At 53.2% G+C, this 10830-nt stretch overlaps 1 protein-coding gene across 1 annotated transcript in view; it reads left to right on the top strand.

Moving 5' to 3' along the window:
* SIGLEC1 (sialic acid binding Ig like lectin 1) overlaps nt 1-1870 on the top strand; it is a 46541-nt gene extending 44671 nt beyond the window's left edge. Inside the window, exon 20 of the mRNA XM_026659547.2 lies at nt 1794-1870. Coding sequence (XP_026515332.2) covers nt 1794-1870 — 77 coding nt within the window. The remainder of the gene's footprint in view (nt 1-1793) is intronic.
* The last annotated feature ends 8960 nt before the right edge of the window (nt 1871-10830 follow it).

Below are 10830 nucleotides of genomic sequence, written 5' to 3'. Positions count from 1 at the left end.
GGAGCCCTCGGTATCTAACCACTGAGGGGGTGCTACGGGTGGATCTTGGCTCTCAAGTGAGGTGTGCCCAGCAATACAGACTCAACCCTCATGTATCTAAGGGCTGCTATGGGAGATACACAGGTATGGACTAATGCCCTAGGTATGTGCCCTACGTATGTGCCCAGGATGGGAATTCATAGATTATAAAGCTGGGAATGGGCGACAGAGAATGGATCACGTGATGATTACCTGTTCTGTTCATTCCCTCTGGGGCACCTGGCACTGGCCACTGTCGGTAGACAGGATACTGGGCTAGATGGACCATTGGTCTGACCCAGGATGGCCGTTCTTATGTTCTTATAAAGCCAAAAGGGACCATTGTGGTCGTCTAGTCTGACATCCTCTATAATTAATTCCTGAATTCATTCCTGTTTGAATGGCAGCAGATCTTTTAGAAAAACATCCAGTCTTGATTTTAAACTTGCCAGTGATGGAAAATCCAATTACCCTCCGTGTTAAAAATGTCCCCCTTATATCTACTCTGAATATGTCTAGCTCCAACTTCCAGCCATCAGATATTGTCAGACCTTAGCCTGCTAGGGTGAAGAGGCCTCTCCTCTCAAATATTTGTTCCCTATGTAGATATTTACAGACTGGGATCCAGTCACCCCGTAACCGTCTCTTTGTTAAGCTAAACAGATTGAGCTCCTGGAGTCTATCACTAAAAGCAGATTTTCCAACCGCTTGATCATGTCCAGATATTTATCCCAACACTTCTCACACTTTGGGGGATGTCTGGGTCTGGAGTTCTGTTTCGGCCCATTAGAGACACAGGGGTCAGCTGCAAAGTTTGGGTCTGGATCCAAACTTTCCCTGAAGTCGTTGTGTGTTTGGATCTGAGGATGCCTGTTCAGGTCCCTCTCTAATTATAACTGCAGAGAGCTGACGGGGTGGAAACCCATCCTATCCCAAGGAGAGCGAGGGCTACCCTCCAGGTACAGAACAGGGGCTTCAGAGTCATTCCCCAGCTTCACCATAGCAAGGCCAGGACTCCTGTGACATGGGATAGAATGCCACAAATCCAGCACATTTCCATGATCTGGAAAAAATGGTAACCAGTGAGGAGGCAAAATTTGCAGACGATACAAAGTTACTCAGTGCAAAGCAGACTGGGAGGAGTTACAAATCGATCTCACAAAACTGGGTGACTGGGCAAAAAAATGGCAGATGAAATTCAGTCTTGATAAATGCAAAGTAATGCACAATGGAAAACATAATCCCAACTATACATACAAATGATGGGGTCTAAATTAGCTGTTATCACTCAAGAAAGATCTTGGAGTCATTGTGGAGAGTTCTCTGAAAACATCCACTCAATGTGCAGCGGCGTCAAAAAGCGAACAGAATGTTAGAAACCATTAAGAAAGGGACAGATAATAAGACAGAAAATATCAAATTGCCTCTATATAAATCCATGGTACACCCACACCTTGAATACTGCATGCAGATGTGGTCGCCCCATCTCAAAAATGATATATTAGAATTGCAAAAGGTGCAGAGAAGGGCAATAAAAATGACGAGGAGATGGAACAGCTTCCATAGGAGGCGAGATTAAAGAGACAGGGACTGTTCAGCTTGGAAAAGAGACGACGAAGCTGGGACTGGCCAACAGGGGCTGGATCACTTGATGATGATCTGTTCTGTTCACTCCCTCTGGGGCACATGGCACTGGCCACTGTCGGAAGACAGGATACTGGGCTAGATGGACCTTTGCTCTGACCTAGTTTGGCCATTCTATGTTTGTCCTGCAGTGTCTTTCAAGCGACCGCCACCCCTAGGAGGCAGCCGCAAGATACCCCCAGTGGAGAACCTCCTGGGCCATTTGTGATCTTCCCAGACCCTGCCCTGGGGATACACCCTCCACCCCAGGAGAACACTAAGGTCCAAAGGCCTGTTCTGTACTATAGCCTCTGTCCGTGAATTGGCCAGGGTGACACCTGGTGGTGAAGTTAGGGAAATGCTGCAGACAGCTTCTCTGGGTGCTGCATGTTGCTTAAGGAAAAGATGAGGACGAGCAGCCGCTGGCCCCACTGAAGAGGCTCCGGATCCTGAGTGGGGGGAGTTGCCTAGCGGAGGATTCCTCTTAGGGTCCTACAGCTCAGTCCGCTGGGCCCCATGGGGCTGGGAGCAGGCACAGCCCTGAGCATGGGGGGGGGGCAGGGGAAGCAGCTTGTTTCTCAGAGTTGACTTCAGTGGAGGTCCTCAGCCTCTGGTCCTCCCCTCATCTCCTTCTCCCACCCCATCATTTGCAATTCGAGGCCCCCAAAAAACATCAAGTCAGGGCCTCCTGGTGCTGGGTGTCGCACAGACATAGTGAAGGCCAGCCCGTCCCCCAGAGAGATTACAGTCTAAACAGCCATGAGAGAAAGCACACAGCAGCGCCTGGGGAACTGAGGCACAGAGTGTGACTTGCCTGCTTCTACACACAGCATCTGCGGAGGAGCTAGGACTTGACCCCACACCTCTGTGATCCCGGTCTACTGCCTTAACCACTCACTCCCCGCCCATCAGCTCCCCTCTAATTGTGCAGCCAACCCTCCGGTCTGATTCCTTTCCCTGCAGCCCCATCGACAAGCCAATTCACCACAGGGCCTGGTAGCAGAACTGCAGCGTCTGCTCTGATTCCAGCTGCCCGGTGCTCCACGCCGCCCTCTCCATGTGACACTGCTGGCCTGTGATTGACCAGACTGATGATAAAGCCAAAGAAAGACCTGCCTCCTGCAGGGAGATTCAACTCCACAGCTGGGCAGGCTGCGCCCATCTGCCTCAGAGGGGGGTCAGCCACAATCTGTAGAGAGGGCGGGGGCAGATCGGAGAGGCGAGGCGGGCAAGTGACGCAGAAGATTCCTTAAGGCGAACAAGCAGCACTAATAGTTCATACACTCAAGGCCACGTCTACTCTACAAAATTAGGTCCAACAAATGTATGTCGCCACAGTGGTTCCCTCGCTTGTGCGTGCCCCTGCGCCGCTCCTTGAGTTGGCTCTGTGCATCCTCCCCTTGTATCGGTTGTACTGTCAGTGCGTGGCATTGCGGGAAGGCTCCTGAAAGCCAGCAACAGTCGACATAAGCAACGCAGGGGCCACACTGACCCTGCGTCGACCTAACTACACTGACCTTGCCCCTGCCCAGCTGGGGAATGGAAACGTTAAGTCAGTGTAGCTGGCGTGTCAGTGGGAGTGAAATTGAAGTGTAGACGCTTCCTTGGTTACGTGGACGTGGGCTGCCTTGCATCGAGCTAACACTGCAGCATAGACCAGGCCTAATTCATGTGCCTTCTTGGTGGGGACTTAGCTAGCAAGGAGACAGGCACAGGAGAGGTACCTCTCCCCTAAGAAAGCCAGTCCCGCGCTTGACTTCCTTCTCCAAGAATTTGATCCTCCAAGCTCCCTATCCTGGCTCCATCCACCACCACCACAGGCAGCAACTCCTCTCCTAGTCCCTTCCCCATGTCGTCCAAGCCCCCCTGGCCCCTCTCGGTGTGTCCTCGCTTGTGCAGCCGGTGCTGGAGGCCATAGGGTGGCATCCTCACTTCTATTTTTAGCAAGGTCGCTAGAGTACAGCGAGTGGACGGGAGCCGCAAATCCCACCCGCACTGCAGTGTAGACGCACCTGCCACCTCTGTGGGATTCTGGCTCCTCAGCCAGCTCCCAAAGCAGCTCTTCATTGTGTGACCACTTCCAAAGTGGGCCTCCTTCCGGAAACACAACGCTCACTGCTCGCCAGCTAGGAAGGGGAGGCGGCGGGCCCCGGTGGGCAGAAGTCAGGAGACCTGGGCTTCATTCCTGGCTCTGCCACTGAGCTACTGTGTGACCTTGAGCAAGTCACTTCCCCCATCCGTACTTCTGTTCCTTTCTCATACTTTGTCTCTCTTGTTTGTGAGCTCCTGCGGGGGACGGGGACGGGGAGGGACGGTCTCTCATTAGGGGTATATACAGCACCTAGCCCATGGAGCCTGATCTCGGCTAGGGGCTTTAAGTGCTGCCTCCTCTCTGCTGCTGATCTCATTGCTTATAATCCCAGGCTCCCAGTCTTGCAAATACAGATCATCAGGCTCCCAAGGGTAATGCTCAGGAAAGGCCTGGAGTCCTCAGAGCAGGGGCAGCTGCGGGATAAGCTCCCCCCCCAACAGCCTGCCTGCATGCGGAGAGGGCTGCCCATTGCCTATGCCCGCTCCAGCCCTTGGCGGCGCTGTCGAGCGGTGCAGGTTGCTACTGGCTGCAGCGTGCGTTCCTGGCTGCAGAGACCTATCAAACTCATCTTGCACCGGACCACTGAAGAGCCATCAGACGGTAACTTCCTTTGGCTGCAACAGGCCTATGGCCAAATCCTGAGCTCCTCACTTGGCAATTACACGTTCCTGACTCACGCTGAGCTGCCGTGGAAGTCAAGGGGTGCTTGTATCCGGAGGGACTGGATGCCGTAAGGACCTTGGGCCACTGGGCTGCATTGCCTAGTGGTAAGAGTCACCCCTCCCCTGAACCATTTCCATTCACTCCCCACACAGATGTTCCTGATGAGTGGCTGCTGCAATAGACCCCTGTTCACTGCAGCTGAGATTCCCGCTCTTCATGTCGTGCAGGTCGCTAACGAGCCATCAAATGGCAACGGTTCTGGTTCCCTACCAGCCATGGCCAGCATGGAGCCAGTGATCTCCAGGGCAGGGACTGCATTCCCCCGTGGCCAGTCTCTTGAGCCAGCCACACTGCTCCCCCAAAACGGCATCACCTTTCATCGCTTACAGCATAAAAGGAGATTCTCTATGAATCCATCTGTCCCCATAGACACCCATCTATCTAATCTATTCGAGTGGGCCACCAGGGCTGCTGTCATTAAGGTTTAGACCAGCTTTCTGGTCTAAGCGCTCTCAGACTCTTGGATCTAGCCGTCATTGGCATGAACAATAGGTGGCGCTGTGAGGCTGCATCATTACAAAACCTAAACTTCATTTCCCCAATACTAATTTCTCCCTACTGTTCCTCACACCTTCTTGTCAACTGTCTCTAATGGGCTACTCTCTTACCACCTCAAACGTTATTCTTCCTCCCTGAGTATCCTGCTGCTAATTGATTTCTCTCGTTAGACCCACCTAACACTTGGTAAAGCAACCCACATCCTTTCATGTATTTGTACCTGCTCCTGTATCGTTTACTTCATACATCTGATGAAGTGGGTTCTAGCCCACGAAAGCTTATGCCCAAATAAATTTGTTAGTCTCTAAGGTGCCACAAGGACTCCTCGTTTTTTTTTTGCTGATACAGACTAACACGGCTACCACTGAAATCTGAGCCGGAAGGAATTCACCCCGGGGTTGAATTTGCACAGCACCGTGTGGGAGAAAGGGGCTGTATTTTATGTAAGGACGTTGGGATCTTTTCTAAACCATAAGAACATAAGAAAGGCCGTACCGGGTCAGACCAAAGGTCTATCTAGCCCAGTATCCTGTCTACTGACAGTGGCCAATGGCAGGTGCCCCAGAGGGAGTGAACCTAACAGGCAATGATCAAGTGATCTCTCTCCTGCCATCCATCTCCACCCTCTGACAGACAGAGGCTAGGGATTGAAATTTCTCCGTGGGTTTGTTTTGCTCGCATGGGCCTTGCAGCATGTCTTGATCTAGATGGCTGATATTTTCTCCTACTTATTTACTGTCCTGAAATAATGTACCATGACTTATCCTGCTGGGAGGGATGTTTTAAAGGAAAAGTATGTTAATCTCTCTGTGTTATGCAGAAGGTCAGATTACATGATCATACTGCTCCCTTCTGTCTTTATAATCTATTTTATTTCTAATGCACTTTGATACTCAAGACACTAATTCACACAAAGAGGCTCTTTTCTTGGAGACTAACAGCCATTCACATTTCTCTGTCCCAGAAATTCCCAGACGATGCCGCATGGCTGGGATTCGAGCAAAAATATAGACCTGCCCTTGGTTAACACTGGTTCAGCATCTTGACCCATAAATGGGATTAGACCTGCAAACCCATCTGACGTGCAAGGGTTAAAGTGATCCCGGTTTTTGCTAAGGGGAAGAATTTCCCTCCGTGTCTGTGAAAAATGGTCACTTACCACTGGCTGGTGTGTTAAAGGAGGCATCCACCCCTAGGCTCATGGGAGAGGATCTTCCATGGTAGTGACCATCCGTATTCCTGGCATGCCATGGGTACGGACTCCTTCACAAAGGTGAAGGTCCCCAGCCGGAGAACGTGAGCATGGCATGCCACATCACTGCAGAGCACCAGGGAGATCAGAGAAGGGAGACAACTACAATGGGCGTCTCACAACCTTAGGCACCGAGAACCTTACTTAGTTACTTTGCTAAGGAGCCTGATCATTCCAAGACGCTGAGCGCCCAGCAGCTCCCCGCTGGACCTGGGCTCCCCTGACAAATCAAGTCACTTATTACAAGTGCCCAAGTGTGGATTTAATGGTCTAGCTGGTGGTAATGAGGGGTGAAAAGTCACAATTGAAAGAGCATTATGCCGCTTGTTCACTTTTCACACTCACGGCCCTGGCCTGCCATGGGTTCACCATGAACAGTCAGGCTTTGCCTCCCAGAGTGCCCTGGGTTAGCCCCATGCTCTTGGCCTTGGGTTGCCCCCACACTGCAGGGGAAGGGTCCACCAGGAGCAAAACCCTTCTTGGTGACCCGAAAACAAGACAGATTACAAAAAAGGGCACTGCTGTCATACAGAGTCCATTTTGCAACTGGTGGGTCACCAGGGGGATCACGAAAGGCAATGGGGGGCAATGTGAGGAGTTGGGAAAATGTTATTGCAACACGAAGCAAAGAAAATCTCGCTCCCCCACTTCCCAACCCATCAAGGTCATGTGTTCTCGGTCAGCTTCTCGAAAACCACACCGATCAGTTTTATGGGCTTAGCACTGTGATCGTCAATAGATTTCCACCCCCCGCCCAGCCTCTTACTTTTATAGTAAATGTAAGGGGGTCATGAAAATGCTTGACTTCGAATACGGGGTTGCCAACCTCAGATGGCTGAGAGACACCGACACAGAGGATAACAGCCTACTACTGCTTTCTAGTGGGGTTACTCCTATAGCGCAGGTGGGTGCTGTCTCTCCTGTGGTGCTAAAGGTTTCAGGTTCAAGCCCCCTGAAATTCTGCGTTGGGGCTTGTTATGCTTATTCATGTGACTTCAAGAAGTACACGCCTTGAAATACGACACACCATGCCTAAGCCTGATGCCATCGCTCCATTGACTCCATTGGCACCCACTGCTGACAGCCCCCTCAAGCCAGCAGTGGTTTGCCCCTTCTCACAACTCAACCTTCTGGCCAGGTGGCTTATAGTCCCCATCCTTTCCTGGGTAGCCAAGGCTCCAACAAACAAAGTCTAATGGCCTTATGCCAGGTCTTTGCCCCCACCCTGGACTCAATAGTCTTTGGCCTCCATGTATCGGGAGGGGGCTCTTACATCCCTTCTCTGGTGACAAGAGGGGACCCAGGCCCTCCAGCCAGGGATGCAGCTAAGGTCTGCATGCTCAGACTCACTGCTGCTTCCCTGGGCCACCTTCATCTGCTTCCCAGCACACCTCTTTCCTGGGCTTTGTCCCTGGAGGTCCCTTGAGCCATTTCCCCACCTTTCTTCCTCCCTCAAATATCTAGCCATGACCTTCTGCCTGCTCGCTAGACGCTTCTCCCAGCTGTTGATGGTTCCCCAATTCACCACAGCAGAGGCGGTATCTACTCGGTCTCTGAGCCCCTCAGGGGCTGTGGCAGGATGGATTCCCCCCCATCCCAGGCCCCACTGACGACTGGGCGGGCCTGGTGACTTTGAGAGAGACATAGCTCTCTGACCAGAAGGAAAGTGCCAAGGGCTCTCCTGCAGTCCTCATGCAGCGGGATGGAGACTCCTTCTGGGGCTCTGTATTAGGGGGCACAGGTGTTACTCTGCCACTGGTGCCAGCTGGGCTTTGGCTGGCTTCTCGCACTGCGTCCAAGGCTGCCCCCTTGAAAGCAATGCCGTGACTCTGGGTATACGCTGGTGGGGCTGAGAGCAGAACCTGGCAGAGAAGGGACAGGACTGGGCCATAACGAATCCAAGAGGAATTCTTTCTTGAGGCAGTTGGACCTGATCTAAAAAACCTCTAAGGAAGGAGATTCCACCACCTCCCTAGGTAACCCCTTCCAGTGCTTCACCACCCTCCCAGTGAAAAAGTTTTTCCTAATATCCAACCTAACCGCCCGCCCCCCTCACTGCAACTTGAGACCATTACTCCTTGTTCTGTCATCTGCCACCACTGAGAACAGCCGAGCTCCATCCTCTTTGGAACCCCCTTCAGGCAGTTGAAAGCAGCTATCAAATCCCGCCTCATTCTTCTCTTCTGCAGACTAAACAATCCCAGTTCCCTCAGCCTCTCCTCAGAAGTCATGTGCTCCAGCCCCCTTATCATTTTTGTTGCCCTCCGCTGGACTCTTTCCAATTTTTCCACATCCTTCTTGTAGTGTGGGGCCCAAAACTGGACACAGTACTCCAGCTGAGGCCTCACCAATGTCAAATAGAGGGGAATGATCACGTTCCTCGATCTGCTGGCAATGCCCCTACTTATACAGCCCAAAATGCCGTTAGCCTTCTTGGCAACAAGGGTACACTGCTGACTTAGTGTCACCACAAGGGGTCTCCCTATGTCCTGGTCCCTGGGAGGAATTGCGGACTACCCTACTAGCGCTGCGTGGCTGCACAACCCCCGGAACTGGCGTATGTGTGTGTGGCACCTGGCTACCTGCACCGCCGGCTGACCCATCCTTCTTTGGAGGGGGTGGGCCAGAGCCAGACCAAAGCCGAGCTGCATCTCCACGGCAACTCTGGTGCAATCAGACATGATGGCATTAGAATACTGTTTACCGTGCTGCATTCAATCAGTTCCCAAACATACCACTTAGTGTCAGGCAAGCATAGAAATCCGGGCCCGCGTGTTTGGGCGAGGTGGCAGCAATCTCTGTCAGGAAGTGTCACGCTGCACAATGGAGACACTGAATATAATTCCACAGCTCTGTCACATGCAAATCGGGTGCTGCCACCCAGACACTCCTATCACTGGCATCCGGGACCCTGTTTTTCCCCCTCCACCGACTGCTCCATTGTCATGCAAAGCGCTGCCTAATGCCACGTTGTCCCCAGAGCTGTTGGCAACTCGCCATCCTGCTCTGCAGAGAAAGAACGGGCTCTGGGGCTTGGGGCCTGCGTCTTCAGTCCCCCTCCGCATGGCTCTGCGGAGCCCAGGGTCCTCGGGAGCCAGCATCCCCTGGCTCAAACCAGGTGGCCCAAGGATAAACCAGGACCTCAAGGAAAAGGAAAACGGACTTGGGAAAAGATCAGTGACGGGACTCAGTCCTCAGCCTATGTAAATCAATGGAGTAGAAGCAGGGAAGGGATAAAACCCGCCTAGCAAGAAGGAACTGTATCTTTGCGCTGCTTGGAGCAAGAATTACGCAAATGATCTCCAGTGCTTAGCCTGGGTTAGCCCTACAGGGCATAAAGACTTTGCTTATCATTGAAGCTTCTATGACTTTTTGAAATGTAAGACTGGAACTCATCTGTGTGTGTGTGTCTGTTTACCTGCTTTAACCGTGTAAATAACTCTCTCCTTTCCTGTTAAATAAATCTGTATATATTTTATTGTAGGATTGACTACAAGCGTCGTCTTTGGTGTGAAGTTGCAACTGACCTGGGTTAAATGACTGGTCCTTTGGGACTGGGAGTTGTGAGGGACCATCCAGCACACAGACAGGCTCACCTGGTAGTGAGACAGATCGGAGAACCCCAGGGGCCTGGCTGTGGCTCCGTGGTTAGGCTGTGGTGATACCCAAGGCGTTTACACTTGATGCTCGGTGGATGAAATCGAAGTCCAGAGCTCACAGCCCATGCGGGGTGTGTGCCCTGCTTCCTAACAGCCTCACCGGAGGCTGGGCCTCGCGCTCTCAAGTCACTGCAGACAGCTTGACGTGCAGCGCCGAGCGTAAGAGAGGAGACTAGACAGAGCCTGGCTCGTCTGCAGGATGAGCGGGGCTCTGCCTGCTCTCGTACACACCTCAGGGCGGGAGAAGAGTGATGGTGGCCCAACAACAAATGGGGAGAAACATGGGCGGCGGGTGAAGTTTACCCAGGGGGAGGCTAGTGCCTGTCCCACCGCTTCTGCCTGCGGCCCACCCCACACTCCACCCCCGCTCTGCCCCAGGCCGCACCCCTTCCCCACTCGGCCCCCTCCCCGCTCCCCCCTACTTCCCCGCAGCTTCCCATGGTCCCTCCTCTCCTTCACTCTGCTCCCCCCCCCCCCCAGGCCCCCCGCCCCCCCCCCCCTGTGCCCCCCCCCCCCCCCCTGGGGCGGGGGGGGGGGGGGAGGGGGGGGGCAGAGGGCGGGGGGGGGTCTCATGGAGGAGGGGGGACGGGCAAGCAGCAGGGACCTCAGGAGAGGGGGGCTGGAGTGGAGGAACTCCCCAGGCAGTGGGGACCTTGTGGAAGGGGCAGAGCAGGAAGGGGAGGAGGTGAAGAACAGGTGCAGCCAGCATGGCCCAGGCATCCGGCCAGCGGCGGCTGCACCGGGGGAGGCTTAGCCTCTCCTAGCCTATTATACCCGCTGCCTACGGGGAGAAACCGGCCAGGAATCAACTGAGGCTGGAAAGGAGAAGAAGGTTTCTGACCATCAGAGGAGGGAGGTTCTGGATCAGCCTCGCAATAGGTCCAGGGGGTGGGAAAAGAACTGAACTCGTTTGAAGACAGAGCGTGCTAAGTTTATGAACAGGATGATATGACGGGGAAGGCTGC

Source organism: Terrapene carolina, unplaced genomic scaffold, assembly GCF_002925995.2.
Source record: "Terrapene carolina triunguis isolate 2854851 unplaced genomic scaffold, T_m_triunguis-2.0 Scaffold633, whole genome shotgun sequence".
NCBI lineage: Eukaryota > Metazoa > Chordata > Testudines > Emydidae > Terrapene > Terrapene triunguis.
The sequence above is the reverse complement of the archived record's forward strand: the minus strand, read 5'-3'. Positions and strand labels throughout refer to the sequence as shown.